Source organism: Ambystoma mexicanum, chromosome 2p (genome assembly GCF_040938575.1).
Source record: "Ambystoma mexicanum isolate Mex_15411 chromosome 2p, UKY_AmexF1_1, whole genome shotgun sequence".
NCBI lineage: Eukaryota > Metazoa > Chordata > Amphibia > Caudata > Ambystomatidae > Ambystoma > Ambystoma mexicanum.
The window spans coordinates 484,035,390-484,059,540 of record NC_090923.1 but is presented as its reverse complement, the minus strand read 5'-3'; the positions used below and the strand labels follow the sequence as shown (position 1 = coordinate 484,059,540).

Below are 24,151 nucleotides of genomic sequence, written 5' to 3'. Positions count from 1 at the left end.
GAAATTTTGAGGGTTGCGGTGTTGTCCCCCACAGGTTCCATATGAAAATGTTGCAGCAAAAAAACAGCACCATTCTTGCATGGCAACATTTTTGCGGGGACATTATCACATGGAACCAATTAGCCAAGGTGGTCTGATGAGTGCTACCCTGATCTGCCTGGGAATTTATGCCATGAACTCCTTCCCCCGGGGCGCAGCATCAACTATGCTTGGGTGGGACTTGCTATTTCTCTCTTGCAGATATGCACTACGCTCTTCAATCAGATGAGCTCCATAGCACTCTTAGCTCTCGGAAGGGACAATGATACGATATCATTCAGCAATTCAAACAAACTACTACAGGTATACCCATCCACCCGCTATAAACAATTACTGGGGACCAGGAAAATGAGCCCACTGGCACGTATAAGCAAGCTTCAGCGATGGACTGACTCTATTCCACCTCAAGGCAATAGGCTCTGAATCAGGTGAGGAGTCTGGCAAGGCAAGCTCCTGCAAGTGACATTGAGGTGCTGCCGTCTGTCATCAATACTCTAAACGTACACCAGATCAGGAGCACTAACACTAGCTGCATATAACACTGCCAATTCAGACATCACTTGTATCACGGCCTAATCTGTTGCACCAGCCATGATCATTCAGACTCTCAGCCCCCCTCTCTCATTAGGCAGCCTCACATGCATTCTACAGGTTTCCATCTGCAGTTATTTATCCGTTCCCATAGCTACGGAAGGATACACAACACTGCGCATGCGCGCAGGAGAGCCACTATATTCCCCCAACTCATGCGCAGTCTATCGTCAGCCACAGCGCCATTCGCCCTCGCCGGCACTCTGGTACAGATGCGGACCACGGGACCCTGCAAGCTCCACCACATAGGTAAGAACTGCCCCCGAGCACAGGAGGTACTTTTACTTTGCTCACAGTACCATTATCTGGCTCCTTTCCAACAGCCCATCTTTTCCGTTCTACTTTTATTTGTAGCTGCATGCTGATCTTTGGCCGTGGATTCTACACCCAGCCGCTTGAGCATGCACAGAGCAGCTCAATGAGAAGCGACCTAACCGCATTTCACCTGCGACCTTGGCATTAAGGTAACTGCCCTCAATGTGGTCCCCCTGCTCTCAGCACCCAGCTGACCCCTACTGCGTAAAATCAGCACTTTTGTTGACACAGGCACATATTTATTTTATTCTTTAGTGCCATACCATCAACATGAACATGAGAGGATCTGAGACTCCGCTACCCTAAGTGTTCCCTCTAACAATCCCTCCTAAGCCAGTTGGCCCCCACATAGGGTGCTGCCATTGTTAAGGTCAGTGAAGGACCGGACTTGTGTAAACTAGCCATCTCCTTTATTTCTTGTGCCTGTGTTTATACTTCTGTGACGTCTAGTTCACAAACTGCACTTAGTATCATATTTTAAAACAAGCCTTTTAATATACCTCCCCCTTCACTTTCTATAGGGGAAATTACACCTGGTCTCCAAAAGGCGGCTGTTAATCTCTTAAAGCCGAAACGTCAGTGGACTCCAGCACCATCTGGTGCACCCATGCTCCACTTTTTGAACTTTGATTAGTTTTCCTGACGTCAACCTGCCATAAGGTCACCCTTTTAGCCTGTCTTCGTTAGACCTATCCCCAAGGTCTCTCACCCAGATAAGCTACAGTACTTAACACTTTTCTGGGTTGTTGAAATTGGACAAGATTGTTATATGCACATAGGATACTGACATGTATTAAGATATGTTTTGTGTGTGTGCATTTATGCCTCCATTTGCTATGTGTTACACTGCTTTGCACTAATTTGTTATCTTGCATTAAGTAATGCACATTGTGGACTTCTCCTTTACGCTGTCCATTTTTTGTTTTGGTATTCCACCATTTGATTTGTACACTTTTACAAATGGAATTAGCTATGTCACCATTTGTCAAAAGAAGTGTGGTTGAATTTCTATAACAGAAAGAATGCCGTCTTTAGAAACTTTAAAATAATAAAAAATAGACAGCAACATAAACAGCTGTACTACAGTACTAAAATCGAGTGTGTATATATTGCATATAGAATATATTGCATGTTGGTTCATTACATGGCAAAAAGCAATATGTGCCATGGATGTTTTTGACAGTTAAATTAATGTGCATCTAAATAATTGTAATCAGCAACTACTACAGACAGGACGCCCCCCCTAGTGTGAATCTGACCTGTTGCTTGACCTTTGGGGTACCAGTCTTCATACCACGGATGTACTCTTATGTCCGATAGAGCATAACTGAAGTCCATGCACACTGAGAAGGTGTCATCCTATAAGCAATCTACAGACCCAACAAGACACGGGGATGACCATAGTGGCTGTTGCTGGTCCCTGGGTCCACTGAACACCAGTCATTGAATCTAGCTAGGATCGTACGTCCGATAGAACAGAACTGGATCTAACTTTGAAACGAGAAGGTATCTTCCAATAAACAGTGGCAGATTCAACGAGACACAGGGATGGCCATAGACATGCAATTCGCTTTACCCAATAAAGATTGGGAATAGGGCACCTCAACACCGGTGACACTGCCAAGCAGAGAGACATACTCTAGCCTGGTAATCAGAAGAAACTATGGGCTAGACTGAGAAACTCTCTCGGAGAACTAATGCACCTAACCTCTAGAAGATATATGGTCAGCTCAGCGGGTACTGCAAGAAGGTAATCTGAAGTAGGGGTCTCCCACCAAGCCACATAGACACTTGCATACTGATATTCTCAATCTCTCCTCGACAGTAACAAACAATAGAATGCAGCTATACCCCTCGATCAATTTCAGCCTAGCTGCACACATACCTACACACCTCCATGAACACCAACAGTTTTTAGAACGCAGCTAAACCCCACGAAAGAAATTGATCTACCTGCACACAATCTCGTACACAAGCTCCACCACCTCCAGAATGCAAACTCTGAGGTCAACGGCCTTCCTGCACACATTCTACTGACATCACACAACCACCGCACAACGCATAGCATTAGAATGCAGCTACACACCACGTAAACTGCATTGGCTGTACACATACTGAGTGCACCCAAACATTATTTACTACCCTACTCTCTGCACTGACCTTGACTACGGTCCGCAAGGGTGTTCAACCCACCGCACTTTGTGATCATACCAATGGTATATAAGGCACTATACAAATGCACAATAACATAACATAACAGATAGATGAGAAAATTGTGAACGTTACAAAGCAAAAACAAGGTTTGTATACAAATGGTTAAGGACTTTGGATATGATAGTTAAAAGTACATTTTTGGAACATGTAGCATGGCATACATTGGGGACACCAGGGCACAAACAACAGTGCAAAATATGAGGGGGGATCTGGATAAATTCTCCTTGCAATACCAGGAAGTGAGTCAAAGTATAGTTTCTTTTGCAGAGGGATACTGTTGTATTCAATGATGCACGCAGTGATGACTCGCAGATGGTATCTTCAATGTAAGGCTGTTTACTAGTTACAGCAAACATATTTGCAGTCATCTTAACAAGTATGTATCAATAGCCACCGGTCTTCCATCCTTTCCCTTGTCAGGTCTCTCTCTCAACTGTTTACACGGAACACTCATCCAGCCAGCAGATGGGTGTGCCATGATGTCATGAGCCTGCTTGGTTAAACAAGGCGGAGTGGGGGCACTTAACAGGTGGAACAAGATACTTACCTGCAACTATTGTTCTCCAGCATGGGTCTGGCATGGTTTCACATGATCATGAATAAAGAATACATAGCAGTACAACATTACACAACTACGGGAGGTGGCAAGGCTCAACAGAAGCAAATACTCTTACCTCCGGAACAGGTTCACCTTCAAGCAAACAGGTTGCCTAGCACTGCTTTGCCGACCCTGGACTCTTCTCTGGAATCCCTGTCGATGCAGTAGAATCTTGTAAAGGTGTGCATAGACCTCCATGTAGCAGCCCTGCAGATGTCCAGCAGGGCCACACCAGACAGGTACGCCATTGTCGCAGCGATCGTTCTGGTGAAATGGGTTCTTGGACGGCCGGGCAGCCATCAGTTTGCCAACTGGTGACAGTGTGTGATGCAGCCGGAGAGCCACCTAGAGATGAAAGCCTTGGACAAGGCCTTCCCATGGTACACAGGACCAAAGTTCACAAATAGTGGAGATGTCTTCTGGAAACTCTGTGTGTGCCACATAGAACTTCAGCGCAGGAGCCACATCCAGAGAGTGCAAAGTCATTTCAGCTGCCGACACAGGCAACACCAAAGGCTTGTTGAGGTGGAATTCTGACTGACCCTTTGGCATGAAGGAGGGGTGCGTTCTCAGCACCACCCTTGTGTTGTGAAATGCCAGATAAGGCTGTTTGCAGGAAAGGGCCTGAATATCACCCACCCTTCCTGGCAGAGGTGATGGCCACGAGAAAAGCTGTCTTCCACAAAAGGAACTTGAGAGGGGCCTGTTGCATAGGCTTGAAGGGCGCCCCTATGAGCCTCGTCAGCACCAGGCTGAGTTCCCACGCCGGGGAAGGGACCTTCACCGGCGGGAACAATCGAAACAGTCCCTTGAGGAACTCCTTGACTAGACGGTGGGACCAAAGAGAACACCGTCCTGGAGACCTGGTGTAGCGGGAGATAGCCACCAGATGCACCTTTGCCAAGGACAACAAGTACACAAGAACCTAGGCAGCCGAGACCCTAAGAGGGTTGATCTTCTGCATCCGGCACTACGGTGCAAAATGTTTCAACTTGTGCCCGTAGCACTTAAGAGTCGACAATGCTCTGGCCCTGGAAAAGACCTCCCTGCAGTCCGCCAGCAGCTCGTACCCTCTGAACTCTAAGGCTGCAATAGCCAAGCCTTCAGGTTCAGCGATTCTGGGTCGTGATGCAGGATTGCGCCTCCTTCCCTGGTGAGCAGATCTGTGACCATGGGCAGCTTGACCGGATGCGATGTCGACAGGCTGAGAAGGTCCAGGTACAAAATCTGCCTCGGCCACGCCGGGGCAATGAGGATTGTCCTGCATCGGCACTGTTTCAGTTGGTTGATGACCCACAGAAGGAGAGGCAATGAAGAGAACGCGTACAGGAAGAGGCCCTCTTGGTGGAAGGAGAGCCCGTCTCCCCTATGCTCCACAGCTGGTGGAACCTGTTGGCGAATTTCTGGCCTTTGGAATTCGTCGCCGTCGCAAACAGCATGATCTGGGTTCTGCCCTATTTGAGGAAGAGGCTGTCAACTTGATCCTGTCGAAGCTCCCACTTGTGGCAAGAGAGCAGCTCCCTGCTGAGGGAGTCGGCAATGGTGTTCTTGACTCCCGCCGGGTGGAAAGGAATGAGGAACATTTCTTGGCCGACGGCCCATTGGTACAAGTCTTGCGCCTCTCTGGGGAGCACAAGGGATCTGGTTCCCCCTGCTTCCCGATGAAGAACATTGTGGTGGTATTCTCTGTGAAGACCCTCACCACTTTGCCCTTGAAGGACAAAAGGAAAAATTTGAGGGTCCAGAACACTGCATGCAGATCCAGGACATTGACGTGGAGATCCCTTGCCTCTGGCCGCCAGAGGTCTCTGTCATGGAGACACCTGGTGTGGGCACCCAGCCACCAGGGAAGCATCTGTGGTGACCGTCTCATGGTACGGGGGCTCTGGAAGTCCATGCCCCCATCGATGTTGGAGTGCACGCCCCACCACCTTATCGCTCGATGAAACTCTCATCGAGAACAATCTTGTTTGCAAAGCTTTCGGACACCTGGATCCAACGAGCATCTAGGAATTCCTGTAGGGGTCGCATCCGCAACCTGCAGATTCGTATCAGGTAAATGCACGATGACATCATGCCGAGCAGCGACTTGATGGTCCGCACCATGGCGGCCTTCAGTGTCAACAACCGTTGCACCTTGCCTAGTTCGACTGCTATCATTTCCTCCGAGCGGGCCGCCAGGAAAGAGACGGTGTTGAGCCTGGCCCCCAGGAACAGCATGTTCTGCGATGGAATCAAGCAGGACTTTGGATAGGTCACAGAGAACCCCAGAACCGTCAGCAGCTGGACGGTTCTCTGTGTGTTCAAAGGCTACGTGTCTGGAGTTGGCGCGGAAGAGCCAGTCATTGAGGTAAGGGTACACATGTATCCCTTGTAGACGCAGATGGATGCCACTGGCGCCAGTCACTTTGTGAACACGCTGGGCGCTGACTTCAGTCCGAAAAGAAGGGCCTTGAACTGGTAATACCTTCCCTGTATCACAAAGCGCAGGAACTTCCAATGCTTCTCGTGAAAGGAGACGTGGAAGTATGCGTCCCCCAGATACAGCGACGACAACAAGTCTCCTTCCTCCAGTTGGCAGAGCACATGCTGCAACGTGACCATCCTGAATTTTTGGGACTTGAGGTATTTGCTGAGGCGCCACAAATCTATAATGGGCCTCCAGCCTCCCCCTCCCCCCCCCGTCGTCTTCTTTACTAAGAAGTATCTGAAGTATGTCCCATACTTCCTGCAGGAGCGGAGGGTTGTGCTGCTCCTGCCGGGCTCCTGGTGGTATCCGCGGGCACTTCTGCTGGAACTCTAGAGTGTGTCCATGGACAAGAGCATCCATGCACCCATCGGTCGGTGGATAACTTTCTCACTCGCTGATGAAGCCCACCAGCCGGCAACCCACTGGGGTGCATGGGCGGGGGCCCGACATCCTGGCCGGTTCAATCCTGCTTTGGGGCCTGCGTGCCCCCTTAGGAGCGATGACATCAGCCACATCCGAAAGACTTGGAGCGGTGCCTGTGGGCCTCTTGGGTCGTGGACCAGAAGGGTGGACGGTACGAGGAGGACCCTCCACTGAACCCTTTTGACGAACTGCCTGATTTTCTGCCGGAGGCACGAAAGAATGGACGATGCTGCTGAAGAGTGCACATGGCACGGGCCATGTCCGTGTCTGTCTTAATGGCCAACATCTTAAATAGTGTAGCCCTGCCCAGTAATGAGAGGGGAAGAGTTTGCCAGTAAGAGACGTCTTTTTCAAATCTGTCCACTATTGGGCGTAGGTTCACTTTGAGGAAGTCGTCTGGTGTGGTGGTTATCTGTATGCCCAGGTAGGTGAAGCCTAGTATCGAGATAGATTCCTTGCAGGGGTCTGGGATCGCTTCTTCTCCCTCTTGGAACGGGAAGTTTGATTTCTATGCGTTTACCTGAAGGCCCATGAAGTTTTGGTACTCCTCCAGGGTCCTAGTTACCATCGGGCAGGTTGTTACTGGCTTGCTCAGATAGATCAAGAGATCGTCTGCATATAGTGAGATGTGCTCTTCACCCCCTAGGCCAGACGAACCCCGTCCATCGTGCATCTGTGCGTAGTCTAATTGCCAGGGGCTCTATGGCAAGAAGGAATAGTAGAGGCGAAAAGGGGCAGCCCTGTCTGGTCCCGCTGCCCAGCGGGAATGTCCTGGATGATTTCCCGTTGACCCGCACAGGTGCTAGGGGGAGGGTGTACAGAAGTTTAGTCCATGACAAAGTAGTGCCCAAATTTCATTTGTTGCATTATGCCCCATAGACCTTCAACCAGCCACAATGACGGAGGCAGACACTGTTCCCCATCTGTTGGAACCCTGTGTTCACAATGTCAGGGCAACAGTGATGGAAAGGTCCGATGCCACTGCGCCCTCCTGGAGAAGCTCCAGTGCCTCAACCTGCTCGTAGTCAAGCAGAAATTCCAACAGCGGGGCCATTTTATACCATAGCTCCCTGTCGTATCTGGCCAGGATCGCAAGCGCATTCTCTGCCTCGACTGTCGTCACTGCCAAGTAGATCACCTTCCTACCCGTGGCGTCCAACTTCTTCCCCTCACTGTCCGGGGGAACGGAAGCTGAAGATCAGGGGTTGGAAGACTTTTTCCTCGCAGCCGCCGAACCAAATGAGTCTGGGGAGGGGGCGACTGCAAGCACTTGGGTGCTGACTCCGGCACCTGTTTCTTCTTTTCCAGTCCATCTCTCTTCGCCGTGGCTGTTGCTGGGTTACTCACCAGCGCCAGGGGCCCTCATCCCAAACATCGTCCAGGAGAGGCACCGCCAGAATGGTCTTCCTCTTGGCCACCCGTCGTTGATAAAGGAAACCTTCCTTCTTGGTCTCTGCCATCGTCGACCGTGTCTGTTGTCACTGTGTCCGTCCCCGTATCCCTAGGGGGAAGGGTATGTGCGGCGGTTGAGGTGGTGTAGGGTGCCGCTTTCTCTTCCTAGCTGGCAGCGGGCTGGTGCCACCAGTGCTGCTGTCGGCATCCTCTTCTGGATCTCCGACACCAGTGTGTGGAGAGTTGAAAGTATGTCCAGTGATACGTCCCTTGGAGGTGTCGGGGGGGAGGGGGGGAGTTAAGGCTTGCTGGGTCCAGCGCCCACCGTTGTCATTGTCCCCCCCCGCCCCCCTTTGCGCTTCCTCCATCGACGTCCTCCTTGTTGGGGATAATTCTCAGAAATGTGCTAATTCCCTCCACTTTAGAGACCCCCAGCAACTTTGCTGGATTTTGAGGACATGATTTTTTTAACCTGGAGAGAGTGCGACCTCTTTTCCCCACTCTCTTGTGTATTTTATTGTGATTTTGAACACTGTTTTGGTTGTGGAGTCTGACAAACTCCATAGGCATCATCTTTTACATTGTGTCCCACAGCACCTTCAGGGCAGTGGCACAGGGAAGTGTTTCAGATTTCCCAGGTTTAAATACCTTCTCTAGGATAAACTACTGTTTCCAAGAGCAGTAAAGTGAAATTGACTTTTCTTACCATTGTAACTTTCTAGACCCAGCACACCTTACAATAGAGTGCTGGAGGAGTTACCCAATATCCCCTTTGTCTAGTTTCTCATGTAACATTATTTATGTTACCCTTTCCTGACTGAATGGCTGGTGGCAGTGGTTTTGTTTGAACTACCAAAGTGTGCCTTTACCGCGGGCTGCGTTCGCAGCTACAGTAAAGCGCACACAGGAGCCATCTTTGTCAAAATGGCGCCCGGTCTTCTTTTTTTGCCATTTCTTTGTGGAAAGGTCCTTCTTGAGATTTGTTCTGTGCGCCAAACCATGTTTGTTCTCTTTGTTAATTTCACGTTTGCCGGGGTTCATGAGTGAAATCCACCTCTGGCTACAGAGTGTCTGGGGTAGGCAGGAGGTGAGGGAGGTGCCCGAAACTCCCTGTGCTTAGTCTCCTAGGAGACCCAAATGCACTCTGTGGCGATTGCTCGGGTGACTGTCTGGCAAGGACAGCCACCCTGCTGGGTGACTGACAGCTAGGCTGGAATGAATGGGAGAGAACTGAATAAAAGGCAAGTCTTTTGGCTTGGAAGGCAGAGTCGACCACTGGACGAAGGAACCAAAGAAGATCTTGAACAGGACGCTTGCTGCAACTCCTGGACCGTTGGTTTGCCCAGTGAAGCCCTGCTGCAGTGCCGAAACGCCAAGTTCGCATCGACAGAGAAGCCCCTCCAATGACGACTTCTCCCCTTGAGTCGGTGGGACCAATCAACTCCAAAGTATGCCACCTGGACATCCATCTCGGAGCTGGTTGAATTTCCACGGAGTTGCTGCTGGAAACTGTGAGCCAGGGAGAGGAAAACCAGATTGTGCGAGTTGCTTTTAAGCTGGCCTAGAACTTTTGGAAGATCCTCCGGACTCCCAAGAAGCAGGACTGACCAAGCCTGAGTCCCCTCATCAGAGTGTGGGACCCCAGAAGCAAGGACAGTCCATCTCGACAGCCAGGAACCACAGTGTTGCTATTTGCGGTAGACGCGAGGAGCTGAAACACTGAACAGCCACTGAAAGTGAAGTTTGCTGGTTGCGAGTTTTGACCCTCCCAGTGTATTGCAACAGTCCCCGGACGTCCTCCCTCTTGTCCCCACGACTGAGGCCCAGGAACAGTAAGACCTGCAAAGCTGCACAGGAACAGAAGTCATCTGCTACATCCTTTCTTCATCTTTAAAGGTACTTTAAAAAGTCTGAGAAAACTTACCTCTTTTTGTAGAGTGCTTGCCAGTTCTGCAACTCACAAGTCTAATCAGCTTGTGGCCCTACATTTTATTCTTTTTATCAAACACGCGTAAGAACTTGTGCAAAGACTTTTCCATTTACTTACCAGAAGTGCTTCACCCTATACAAGACCTGTGCCAATTGACTTTGGCTTAGCCTATTGAACTGAATGACTCTTCTAGGGAAATCTAAAAGTACTTGCACGTTTAAGAATATTTGTGGTCTCTTGTTGTTCTAATAACCTTAGTATTCTAAATGATGCCAACAGTAAGATATTAATGTCCCCAGCACCCTAGTTACTGAAGTCACCTGTGGGTGTAGGTTGTGTCTGTGGGCCATCCCAAAAGGGTCTTTGTTACTATTCTATTGCTTCCTTCAGAAGAAGGCTTTATAACTGACTGATAAATTAATAATTGTTTATGCAAGAAACCTTGAGTGTAAGAGTTTATTTGAATACCTGTAACTGTGAATATTTGTTTAACTCCACTACAGTGAGAGGGGCGCCCGCTACCTTTGCAAACCCTCTTGTGGTAAGACTGGCTGCTCAACACGCTACCAAAACTGTGCAGTACAAGCTTATACCAAAGGTTGGGTTGCCTATACCTGTAGTCAGAGTTGTGTGTAGTGGTCCCAGAGGGTAGTGCATACAAACATTGCCTAACACTCCTCAGCGTTTCAGTTGTCCTTCCCCACGTCCTCTGGGACCGCGTGAATAGACATCAGCTCCTCATATGAGGAAGAAATATCTGTGCCCTGGAGCACGGTTGAAGCCTCCACTCCACCTGCCCCATTTTAGCCTTCCGAGGGGTAGGTCTCAGGATTAAGGATGGCATCCTTTTCTCCAGCGTTTTCTCCAACGGCTTGGCTGAGGCCTCTCGCCTCAGGGGAGGGCCACTCTGGGCGCTGCCGGGGCCTCTTGGACTGGGTCAGCCCCTTTCGCCTTTGAGAGGGCGGCCGCACCAGCTTGATCATCAAGGATGACTTTGGCTGGACCACCTGGACCCTCAGGGGCAAGTCGGGCACCTTTCCATGCGCCTTGGTCTTCTCCGGCTTCTCCTGCAGCTTCCCTGGGTTAGCTGATTCCCTCTTCGAGAAGGAGGTGGAGCGATGACTGGAGATGGAGGCAGACGGTGAAGATGAGCACGCCCTGCAGTCACTGGAACCGCTTCCGCTGCGACATCAACTTAAATGGACTTGCAGTGCTTGGTCTTGGGCCCCCACGGATGTTGCGGCCTCAAAGGACTTAGAAGACCGCTCCTCAGACATGCCGGTCCTGGGTCAGGCATGCCCCTGCTTGCTGCAGAAGGTAGAGGCAAACCTACTGTGACTATCCTTGACGGTGCGCTTGGAGAACCCAAGGCAGATTTCACAATCCGCTTCCCCGTGGTCCGGATGGAGACAGCAGAGGCACTGGGAGTGTTTGAACTCCACAAACATGTTCCTCCATCTGCAGCTGGAGCAGAGCTTGGAGAGGGATCCTCCCTTCTCCTCCGACATGGTCCGGCGTAGGCCTGATGGCCTTCTGGAAACTTCGATGAACTCTTGATGATTCCTGCCTTTGAGGGGCGCTGAAACACGCCGACAAACGGATCCCCCGCTTGCCGGGCAAAGGAAGAAATAGCACACAGGCTCTATTTGACAAAAATAGAAACTTTATCAAAAAAAGCATGAAAACGTAGAAAAGCTTACGGAGCAAACCAAGAGGACTTCCAACACTTGAACGTGCGGTAAAAATCTGAAGATGGCTGCCAGACGAGGGGCTTAGGGAGAGGGCAGTCATTGGCTGGGGGCAGTATGACCCAGAGCTCAGTGATTGGTTTATAGGAGAAAGACAGTTTTTTTTAAGTGAAAGTGAAACAGTTTTTTCTTTTACCAAGGATTCCCGGCCTGACGACGGGGAATATTCATGAGCGTGTGAATCAATGCCAGGCCCAATGCTGGAGAATGTACATTTCCTTTCTGTGTTGCTCTCACTTTCCGCTTTCAAATAGGGCCATGGTTTTCTGCAAGCATGTATTTTCAGGCTCGTGAAAAACCAAAATGAGTTCTATGAAATAGCCTGCCTTTTCAACCTTGTAAAAGCAGGCATGTTCCAAACGAATATCTTGTAAATACTGCTTGCTAAGTGTAATTTGCAAGCAGTATTGACAATGTTTTCAAACGGACTGAAAAGTGAAGAGTGAAGGAGGTGTGGCCTATGTATTCCTCTTCACATTTCTATTTTGCTTTGGAAATGACCAAACTTGCTTCGAGGGGCACTTTTCACGTAAGTGCTAAGAGTTAAGATCACTTCTAGTGCAATTTAAGTAGTCTGTAAAATGACCTCCTGTATTTGTTTATGTATTACATTACTGTAGATATGCTACATGAGACTGAAGACAATATGTTATGCATAGCACTCATTTACTATGTTAATGAATATGGATCGACTAAAGTAACGTTAATAGGATCAAGTGACACACTACTTCCTGTTCCGGGGTGAACACAAGTTGATCACAGGTTACACATGCAAGGCATATATCAGCATGAGTTAAGAAACCAGATACCTTTAGATTGATTATTTTTGGTACAATTGAACTTAAAATGGCTATTTTTGTGTAGAATCTTTGTTTTATAGCTGTACCACATGAAAGGTTTGTCCCACAATAATGTTCTTGTTGAGCTCATTTGTTGATACACATTTGAAGCAATTATTTTGAATTATATGAGATGGATGAAGCTTCTACATTCTTCAATTGAATGCTAGGATGGGATTATTCCTATAAACTGTAAGTAAGGCATGGGTATCAGAAGTACGACAGACACAAGGAGTCCAAGTCAATGGTGTTTATTGAACAGTATATGGGTGAGTAAAACATCTAATCTAAACCTAAAATGGGAGCAAGCTACGACCATCAAAGTATGGAAAACGCAGTCCTAGTGGTGGTGTGTCAAAACAAAATGGCCTATACTAATAAACCTATTGCCAAAATCTTACTCTAATTAACAAATCAATGTGGGAGAATGATATGTATAACAAAAGACTGTAGTGCAATCTGAAATGTCCAAAAGGGTTTTGCTAGTTCAGGACTGCTGAACTAATAAACTCCCATTCCCACATTGTATCAAACAGTGGCATACCTGTGAGCACCCCTTGAGTCTATAGACATTAGGAAGCAGTTTCTTCAGAAAAAGCAGGATCGCTCAAATCAACGTCTTTAGCTTGGCATCACAAGACCTTTCCCAAGCTCTCACCATGCAGGATTCCCCTCTTCCGCCACTTCCTCCTGATACCCCTTTGTTGGGCCCACCTTCGCCTTTACACCACTGTTCAGTCACTTTATCAAAATGCGGGATTCACTTTCATTTGCCATCCCTCTGTCAGGTTCACTGTAGCCTTCAAATCACAGTTCAGTTAACTTTACCAGTTCAACTAGCTTATAGCATTCAGTAACTCAATGTCTTGTTAAACAAATATTTGGTTCACTTTCACCGGTTCACTCAGGTCCACCTCCTCCGGACTCAGACCTTCCTCTGTAGGCAGTTCTGGCTTCCCTCTATCGGGCGCAAGCCTTCAAACCACCAGCATTACACTTGTTACTTTGCAATGTTTCATGCTTTCACTTTTAAGTACTTGCCAGTTCGATACAGAGACTTCCGATAAGCGATCTCGTCCCGCCGCGTTATATTGTAGCAAGTGCGTTTACTTTTCACAATCAAGCTTCTCTTTCTCACGGCTGCCGTCCTACGTGCAACCCTCAATACAGGTTACAGTTCAAAGGTTTGTACCGGCCCCTTCTCCTGAGGCCTTCTGGTATCTGCAGTTCTTAAGTAGCATGAGGAATTATTAGCCCTGTAATAATTCCTCAGGTTAGCTTTATACTTCCTTTCACTTTTTGTCAAAGACTTTCGACTGTACGAGGGGTGCTTGGACCCTGGATGTTACCATTGTATGACCATTGACTATTCGCCTCCTTTCTCAGTTATTTTCTTTTGTGGCTTCTCTCACGCGCACATTCTCCGAATTCTTCATTCTTGCTACAATGTGCTTTCTCTCGCGGTTTCTCGACAATCCAACAAGCACTTCAAACTTGAATGTCCTTTTCATTTACCAACACAAGCTCCCTTTTCACATACCGGCAGCGGCTGATAACAGTTTATCAAGACCTTCTGTTCAGTCAAGCTTTTGGCCCAGTGCGGCTAGCCTCCTTTCAAGTCCTCACGCCACACAAGAAAGAGGTACCGCTGTGACCTTCTGCAGTGGCAGGGAGTTGCCCATTTGGGATTCTGCAGTGCCTTTTACCTTGCAGCTGGTAGAACCACAGCCTTTCATTCGCTTCCAGATCCCTTCTGCTCTGCTTCCATAGGCGCGTCACCTTCCCAGGATTATCTGCCCTTCCGTGCTGCTGGGTTTGCTTGCTTCGGTTGTCTTTCTCGCCTTGCTCTCCGGGTGCTCTCATGCTCTGCCTTTTATTCCAGTGGGGAAAGGTAACAGGATTCAGGTGCGAGTCATTAAGGTTAATGCCCCACCCTAATGTTGGGACATGTCAAACGGACTGGCTATGCGTTAGTCGGTCTGTCGCTGAAGCGCTTTGTCTGTGCAGTAGAGTGTGTGTATAGGAAGGGGTGGGGGTAAAGTTCCTATATAGTACATGGAATGAGGGTGTTCTACAGAAAAATGGCAACAGGGAAACTGCGTGTCTCCCCCGGGTGCCCCACTCCCACTCCTCAGGCACCATCTCATCCCCCACAGGTTTGTTGGAAGAGGCAAGGGATGTATTAGCCTATACATTATTTAAAGCCTTTATACCAAAGCCTAGGTAATGAGTTTGTTTTTACAGACAAGAACAGTAACATTGCCAATGATATCTATCACCAAATAGAACATAGATTAGTAAAGCTAAATGAAAGGAATGCAAATGATTATTAAATGTATGTATGTATATATAGTTTTTGTACAGCGCAAACAAATGCCCACAGGCATTAATGAGCTAGGAAGAAAAAAAAGCAGGACAGGATATTGCCACAAACAGGGAGGTAAAATTAAAATAGATATGTTTTTAAGCCCTTACGGAATCAGGCATGATCGGTTGTTTCACGTAGGGTTTCCGGCAAGAACGGAAATACATTTCAACTTCTGTTAGGAATGTAACTGGCAGGGCTTGTAGAGGTTACTCGTCACAAGCTGAAGTGCAGCTTTAGAACTGCTCTTTTCCATGGAAAATGTTGCTCATCATACATTCTGAGCAATGGGAGTTGCCAGTGTGAATGTAATGCTGAATGTTTCATAGATGAAAGGTAGACTGAATCAGCGAGGTGTATAATGTGCTAGTGAATGCATCCTGCCACTAAACTGCAAAGAACGTTCTCACTTGTAAACTGAAGTAGTTAGTGAATTGTAACTGGATGACACCCTAAGCCTCCTTGGCCCTATATGGTCGATTATAACAGAATTACTTCATCAACAGAGTGGCCTGTAGAACTTCAATAGGATAAATATTGATGAACAGCAGGCATTTGAAATGTACGATAATGTGAGTCAGGCATGGTATCAAAAGACCTTTATTCTCAGTGGTCAGAATGGTGTAATGCCCAACTTGCCCTAACTCTAAGATAGGAATGTTCCCTAACAGAAAGAAAACTACGGGACGTATAAGTCCAAAACAAAATACTGTTTGTGTCAAAACCTATCCTTGTCCTCACTTCTACAGAATAGGGTGAATGGGATTTGCCCAAATCAATAGTGTTCAAAGTAAAGTTAATGTGAAAATGGAGCCTTTCTGCAGCTCACTTCCCCAAGTTTAAGGCACTCAGGATTATAAAGTTCCACAAGTCGATCAGGTTTCACTTGGCAAATAAATGTTCACTTGGCAAAAAGTTCACTTGTTAAAAGAAGTTCACTGTACCTTTTCCTGGTAAGTTCTTTAGACTTCTCCGGGTCTCCATTCCGTGAACCCAGAAGGCCTTTAGATCATGCAGCTCCTTGCTTTTAAATGGGCTCCTCTGGTCATAGCGCAGTTGCCAGGCCGCACGGTCCAGCCATTGCAGGTCACACAATCAGGTGTCTTATCCTTTCTTTACCTTAAACTAGGGTCTCTGCAGCTAACCTGGATCAAACTCCCGCCTGATGGCCAACTCTATTCTTTTCTAACACTTTCACATTTTCTGGGGTCTATGCGGCCAGCCTAGATCAATCTCCAGCCTGGTGGCCACCCGATGCTTATTATGGGGTCTCTGCGGCCAGCCAGGATCAATCTCCCACCTGGAAACCACCCCCAATGCTTTTCCAACACACTTTGTTGTCAACACTTTCAGTTTTGGGAATGTTACTCCCACCTCATTTCCTGCACATCTCCCCCCTTTTAGGATCTCTATTTTGCTCACTTTTCCTATCCGCGCACAGCTCCCCTCTTTGCAGCTACTTCTTTTCTTTACACAGTCATTCAAGAACGTGTAATTATACACGTGACCACTCTGCCTCTATGTATCCTTGTAGTTCTCAATTTCACCCAACGCGTCTCCAGTGTTACGCGTAATGGCTGCAACGTTGTATATTGCTCGCTTACTTCAATACACACCGGGCTCTCACTGCGCCTCACTCACCTGTGGTGTTTTCTTCATTCTTGGGTAGCGTTTTTGTTATCTGAGGTCAGGGTCTCCCCACCTGCCCCTCTGACACTCCAGGGCTCGCTCTCGTTGCTGATTTCTAGTGTTCCTTATATACTCTCCTGAAGACTTGATAGGCTGCAGATAGGCATGGTTGATTTCAATTGCCTGATCTTGCCTGGCCTTGTTAGTGGGGACACGGCCCTTGAAGATGATAATGTGCCTATTTCTGAATCTTCCTTGTCCCCGTCCCAGTACCATAATGGTGTTTCTCATAGGAAATCTGTAGTGATTTTCACTTCTTTGCCATCGAACTTGAGGGACGCTTGGAAAAAAGAAGATTGTGTGCCTTAATACATTCTATGAAGGTTGAGGGGGTTTGGGTAGGTCACTGTCAAGGAAGCGGGGATACTATGCCTCTGGTCTAGGGGTGTTCTTAGGGTAGGAAATTGGTATTGGTTCTTTCACTCTGTTACCCTCATTAAATGAGGTTAACAGGGAAGGAAACTATTGGTTCTCACAGTAGTGTATGATATTCCAGGGACAGGAGAAGTCTGGGTTAAAGTTAGAAAAAGGGATTTTACATTCTCTTGCTTTCCTCAGAGTGTGACTGTTTGACAGAAGATCTTTGGGTAGGTTAGGACATGCGTGATGATATCCTATGACAGTAGAGGGGAGGTAGGGTAGATCGGGATTAGGCAAAGGGGGATGCCAGATCTAATTTTTGGGCATCTCACTTCCGATCTCCATTCCAGTAGTACGCCTCCGGGAGCCTCACTTCCCAGGTCAGAATCTGGCAGTCTTACCCTTCTATTGGTTACCTGAGGCGGGTGGGGTCTAGGGGGGTTCTTAGGCAGGTCAAATGTGAAAAAGTCCTCAGATTTCTCACAATAAGTAGTTGCAAAAGATATGATATGATATGGCATTCATAACACGCTTATACACAAAGTGTTTCAAGGAGCAACAAGGCGAGGGAGGGGAAACAGGGGGAAGACAGAGTGATCCTACCGGGCCAGGTGACATTGAGATCACGCAAGTGCAGGGAAAGGGGAAAAGTGCAGGGGGAAAGGGGAGTACATAGGATGAAAGTGAAATAAATATAGAAAATAAATAGAAGTGCAGACATCAGGTGTCAAGTGCTAGTAGGGGCTGTAGGATACAGACCAGTCCCCGAGTGCAGGGGTTTCCAGGGGGGCAGTGCAGGTGTGCAACTGGTGGGGGCAGGGAGGACCTGGGCCCAAGATCAGAGGGAGGCCAGAATAACTAGTGCAGTTTCGGATTCAGCAGGGGAGAGGAGGAAAGAAAGCAGAAGCAAAGAGGAAAGTCTTAAGGTGCTTCCGGAACCGGAGATGGTTCTCCTCAAGTTTCAGAAAGGCAGGAGGCCCCAGCAGAAGAAAGATCTGACACCAACTCGCTGCTTGGAGAAGCGACTAACCCTAAGGGAGTTGGAGGCGGATGAGCGAAGAATTCAACAAAGCAGATATTTGGGAAGAGGGAGTTGAAGGTATTGAGGTCCCAGAAGGCCTTGTGGACAATGCAGAGGGTTTTGAACTTAATCCTCGCAGCCACTGGGAACCACTGCAGAGATTTCAGTCCTGGAGAGATACGATCCCTGGGCTTGAGGCCAATGACAAGTCTTGCAGCCCTGTTCTGGATGAGTTGCAGAGGGTGGAGAGTAGAGGCAGGCAGATTTAGAAAGAGGCTGTTGCAGTAGTCCAGCCTAGAGAGAACCAGAGCTCTGGAGGCAGTGAGCTTCTGGGGGAAGGAGAGGAAAGGAAGACCTAACATTTCTCACAATAAGTAGTTGCACAAGATACAGCTTCAAAACAGTATTAGTCTCTGATGCAACGAACCGTTATCATTCCATTAGTGCAGGGAGCTCAGGCATCTCATTAAAAAACAATTCCTCTTTAGACCTACCTTAAAAAAAACGATTTGATTGTCATACAAAATACAACCTTTAGCTGAACATCTAAAATAAAACAACTTAATAGGTATACCTTTCCTTTTCGACACTCTCCACCTTTCTTTCAAACACAGCATGATCTTCTCTTGTGGGGTCATAATGCAGTGTGTTAATATCTCTGTGGTATAAAAAAAAAAAGAAGTATTTAAGACTTCTGAAAAGACAATTTAATATTTTCATAGTTCTTACATTTCCTCAATAAACTGCTGCTTTCCCAAACTGAAACTATTAAATCAAAATAAAACATTGCTTGAGAATTAAATGTTTTTATTTGTCATACGTTTAGGATGGGGACTGGTACCCCACTCCACTTGGTAAGAATCACCATTTCGCTTATTTGTTTAGCATCCATTTGCCACTATGCACAGCGTTCCAGTTTTATTACCACCTTTCACCCAATTCATGATAAGACATTGATACATATATTCAATCTTTATGTCCCGCAATATTTATTATATAACATAAAATACTTTTACGACATATTGAAACAACAGTGGCAATTACGAATTCTGCTCTGCATTTTCACACGAATAGGGGTCATCACCTCCTTGGTTTGAATATCTGTTTTTAATCCTTGATCTTTTTTTAGACAGTCATAATGTATCCTTTTGATTTCTTTGATTCCGTGTTGACAATCCATGTTACATGATTGCATTAATTTGAAAGAGTAATACCAATATAAACATGCTAAATGTAAATGAACACAATTGATGTTTAAGGACACTGATGTGAGCATATACACGTGGACAAATTGTGTTTGAGAACCTTTACTGAAATAGTAAAATTATCTATAATTATAGTAACTTTATGTTTTCTGAATTTTTTAGATTGGATTGAGGTTTTGAAAATATATATACCCCTGATGAAGAGATGTGTATCTCAAAAAGCGTTGGGCTCATTTTGAAAAATAAAACAAGAAGAATTCAACGAAAAGTTGCCTTGATGATGGTCATTAAGTAACCCTAAATGTACTGTCTATTTAATTATTGAAACAACAGATTGTTGACTGAATATATTTCACCTATAGGGTGAACACTAACTACAATTTAACTGTTTGGCTTCTGTAGAGGAGCCTATGATAGTGTGCAGGGGACGGGAGTTCCTTTATCTAGGAACTTTTTCTGTTCACATATTTGTCACAACCCATATGCCAGGGTTGGCTGCTATCTCCCCTGCACGTTAAGCACTTCGAAAAGCAATTTCTGTCCTTCAGAAAAACATATACAAAACCGATAAACTACTAAATCAAGGAGTGCATGGTGAATAATTCTGTAGATTCAACTTTAGATATACACAACCAGAACGTTTTTGTAGTCATTTTTTTGTATTCAATAAACAAAATTGTTTGTCATTTGACATTTTCCATGGAGGCAGGTTTCTGCAAATCTTCAATATAGGGTTCAGCATGTAAAAGGCAATTTCAAAATTCTTAGAACAATGTATTAGACAACTCCAAATGCTTTTTAAAATTCAATTATAAATCTGTCACTACCGCATCACAACACCCTGACAGATGGCCTCACCCCTTTTCTCCTCTCATCTTTCCATGTATGCCTTCTTCATTCACCTTTCACACATCCATCTATTAACTCTGTCAGTTCTTGGCAGTGTCAGATGAACTTCGCTGTGAATTGTTCGAGAATGGCAAAATGTTATCTAGTAAGTAAGTATCGAAGCTTCAAGAGCACTGTGAGTTCAGAAAGTAAGTAAAGGAGTGGAAAATAGAGCCAGTAGAGTAAACTACTGTGACCGTAGCCACCATCCTTAAAGACCAAGAACTAGAAACCCAATTAATCCCCAACCATTTACCACTGTCCTAACAAGAAGACCTTCATGATTTCTTAAATCAGTTCCCAGAGATCTTCTCTGAAAGCTAGGTAGCTAGAGTAATTTTTTATCATTATATACAAACACCAGCAGGTCAGAGGGTCAACTTAAAATCTTAGTGGATACCGGAGCAAAGGAGAAAAATCATTGAAACAGAGAAATACAGCAATTACAAAAATACTCTATTATAGGACCAAAAAGCACACACTAAGAAATTGAACAAGCAGGTAGTAATATCACACAATTATCAAACATATATAAAAACACCTTTAAGTTTTTTATGGATGCATGCAATAACTTAGACAACCAAAAGAAGGCAAGTAGTGATGCAACAGAATGAAACCAGTTCACAAGAATGATACCATAACTTTAGAAGTCCAATCCCTATGACGTATGTTAACTTGCGCCCAAAAGTCACAAAGTTTCTTCTTAGTAGAGGGGACAGATGTAGGAAGAATTCTTGTGGTGGTGAAAATGTTCCAGAAGATATTTCAACAATGTCACAGGTCAGTAAAATGATATTCCTATCTTTTGGATCAGATGATAAAAAAATGATAGCATGAAATAACCAAATTTTAGTCTAAGGAGAACAGGGCGAGGTGAATGCGTTGCAATTAATTACCGACCCTGCATCCGATTTTCCCAGATGACCAAGTGGGTCGCTGGAGGTAGGTTTTCCCACGGTTGGTTCCAGTGAGAGGTGCCCAGGAGCTGTGGGGGCAAGGATTCTTCCAGCCGGTTGCAGGAGCAGAGTGCAACCCTTTGCGAAGAGGAAATGCAGAAGGCACTGATGCAGATCTGTTCAGGACACTTCACTAGCCGGGGTAAGGTGAGTTCCAGCTACGGCTACGGCACACGTGCAACAGCAGGCATCTTTCCAGTCACGGTTTGAGAAGACCTTCCAGAGCAGGATCACTTGATGCTGAAATTTGGCAGGTAGGTGAAACTTCCCCACAGGCTGGCAACCACTGAAGTTCCAGGGATGAGCGTGGAACGGCGGCGATTCTACCGAGGTAGCCCACTGGAGAGCTGGCCAATCCACCGGCTGGTCCAGGGACACTTCCCACGGCGCCGAACGGCTGGCTCCTCGAGAATTAGTCCAGACTGGTTGGTCCCACCAGTCCAAGGGTCGAAGCACCGCTCAGGGCCTTCACAGATCAGGTAGTCCAGCACAGCTTCACCAGGCCAATCACAGGAAAGGATGCTGGGCCTCATCAACAAATCTTCAGTTGGCTACATAGGATACTTGGCTTCAACGCCGATCTGAACAAATAGCTACAGGAGTCCTCTTCTTATCTGTGACGATTCACTCGATCTCGTCACTTCTCCCCAGAGGGGAGCCCTTGCCCATTTGGCTAGGGAGGTGAGGCTGCTACCCAATCTGCTACCTAATAGTCCCCCTAGGGGTGATGCAAAGTGGGAGGACCTCATAGGTATAGACTCCTCTGATGGGCATAAGGACTCTTGTCCTGTGAAAGACTCCTTCCCCTTCCCAACCTGAAACTACTACTGTGTGTTTAGTGAAATATCTACTATCTCATCTGTAAAATCAGTTCGGACTTAGATGAGATAAGAAACAAAGAAACATACGAACAACAGTAGAAGAGAGTACCAAAGTAGTGTGAAGAGGTGGCCACCAGGAGGCATAAAGATAATGTCAGAAGCAGTGACAACAAACAGTGACGCTATGTTAGGGCGGTACAATCAATATATCGACTAATGAAGGACTATAGGTGTTTGGGAGCAGGAAGAGCACATAGGGAAAATGTCGTATGTGCTGCATGGCCCAAGAAAGGAATCACGTAAGCTGGAGTAAAGCCGACTCGCTGCAGAAGACGGGCGAATCCAGCGGTGGCGTGACCTCTCTGAGGTGGACCATGCGGTCCCTAAAACACGCTATGATGGCTACTGCAACGGCTCCAGGGAGTGGCACAGACCAAAGAGGAGGAAGACAGGAATACATGCTAACTACATGCACAGACACCACTGACCTCAGACCTACGGAAGAGCCGGCAGCGCTCCCCAAGGGAGATACAGGTAACGGGAGTTGCAGGAAAGCCATGTGGGATTCCGGGAGCCCAAAGAGTCAAATATTCTTCTGGAGTGGTCTCCCTCATCACAGTAGATATACCCAGAGAGCAAGAGTCAACTATTCCCAGGAGTGCTCTTCTTCGTCACAGTGGTGACACAAAGAACTATAAATCCATGAGAGCTTTGGGAGTGAACTCCCTCGTCAAAGTGGGAAACCCAACACACGTGAAAGAGACCAAAAGGACCAAGAACTGTCGGAGCAATCTCCCCAATAGTCAAGATATGAAAAGTTCTGACAAAGTGCCAGCACTAAGAAGAAGAGTTCATAAAGCCTTAACTCTGTTTGAAAATCCTTGGGAGGAAGTAAAGAGACATCAAAAGAATTGTACAAAGGACTACCCAAGAACAGTCTTCAAAACTATTCCATAGAGAACAGGAGAAGAGAGCCATTATCCTAGTCCAAGTGTGTGTGGTAAATAAAACCCTGTTGCAAGAGACTGTTAAATCAGCCAAAGACTGGATTGTTTCGCCAGAAGAAGGGTGCTATTCTTCTGCTGGCTGTAATAAGTCATTGAATCGCTTTCGGTTTATTTTGAAGTGGTAGGGATAGATTAGTTGGTTTAGAAAGAGGACGGTTTATTCATTTTGGACTTACATCCTGATGAGCACCCGAGTTATTCTGTGCTGGGTTACGAAGACTCCTCTATAAATAGGGAGAGCAGGTTCTTTTCTTCATTTGAATAAAAGTCTATAGCCAAAACAATATCACTTTGTCAGCCTTCTTACTCCATCTCGCCACATATCCTAAATTCTGTCTGGAAGCAAGCCCAATCCCACCAATGCGAAGCATCTGCACCCATCAGGGACCACTGTGGGTTTCACTCGTGTCACACAACCAGACTGTCCCACTCACTTCCTGAGCCACACATGCACAAAGGCATCACTAGCCTGCAAAATCAGCAGCTTTCCTGGTTAAGTGCCTAATTTGGGAATACCTGACCTTAGAAGGAAGGAAGAAGGTTAAACAAAAATATGGCCAAAGAACAATCGAAAATCACGTGGCACGGCCATTGGAGGACACTAGTCACGTTTAGTAGCCACGTAGAGTAAACGCAAATGTGCACACTAAAAATAATGCTAAAATAATAAATAGGTAATTGCTGCCAACAGCTTGTCTTTAGCCACATATAAAAGAACAGAAAATCTCAAGTGCAAAAGACTAGGGTGATACAAAAGTATTCCCCGGCTGCATTGCATTGTAAAATGCTGTGTGCACTGTGTAAGGGTGCAGAAGTAAGGTTCAGACACAATGGCGGCATATTTTTGTTTACAAACTTTTATTGATCAATAAAAGGTTGGAAAAATGCTTCTATCCCTAAAGCTAGGTGGGGATTCCCTGCCTCAAAAAAAACCAGTGAAATTGTCAGGTGTCCAAAACTAAAAGGTCTGTCACTGTCATGTCTCAAAAGCCTGCCTCTGCCCCCGAAACCAATTACTTAACTCAACTGTGCAAGGATGAGCTCTTCCCAAAGTAAAGTGGTCATGGTAGTTCAAAGCAACAGAAAAGCTTCCAGTCTGTGATGAATCAACTTCCGAGGCACCAGGAGTCCAGGGATCAATATCGGTTTCTAAACTATTTTGTCGGGCTGCATGCCACGTGCCAGTGTCATGCGACTTGCCGCGCTGGGCCCAGCCTCTTCCAGGACTGTTGGTGGTGGAAGTTAAGGCCTATCCTGCACCTCAGGACGGGGCCTGGAAG

At 46.6% G+C, this 24,151-nt stretch overlaps 1 protein-coding gene across 20 annotated transcripts in view; it reads right to left on the bottom strand.

Annotated features, from left to right (window-relative positions):
• Positions 1 to 24,151, bottom strand: part of NOL8 (nucleolar protein 8) — a 1,066,580-nt gene that overhangs the window by 313,419 nt on the left and 729,010 nt on the right. For all 20 annotated transcript variants that reach the window (XM_069643873.1, XM_069643874.1, XM_069643889.1 and 17 more), the window contains one exon: positions 18,569 to 18,652. In XM_069643873.1, coding sequence (XP_069499974.1) covers positions 18,569 to 18,652 — 84 coding nt within the window. The remainder of the gene's footprint in view (positions 1 to 18,568; positions 18,653 to 24,151) is intronic.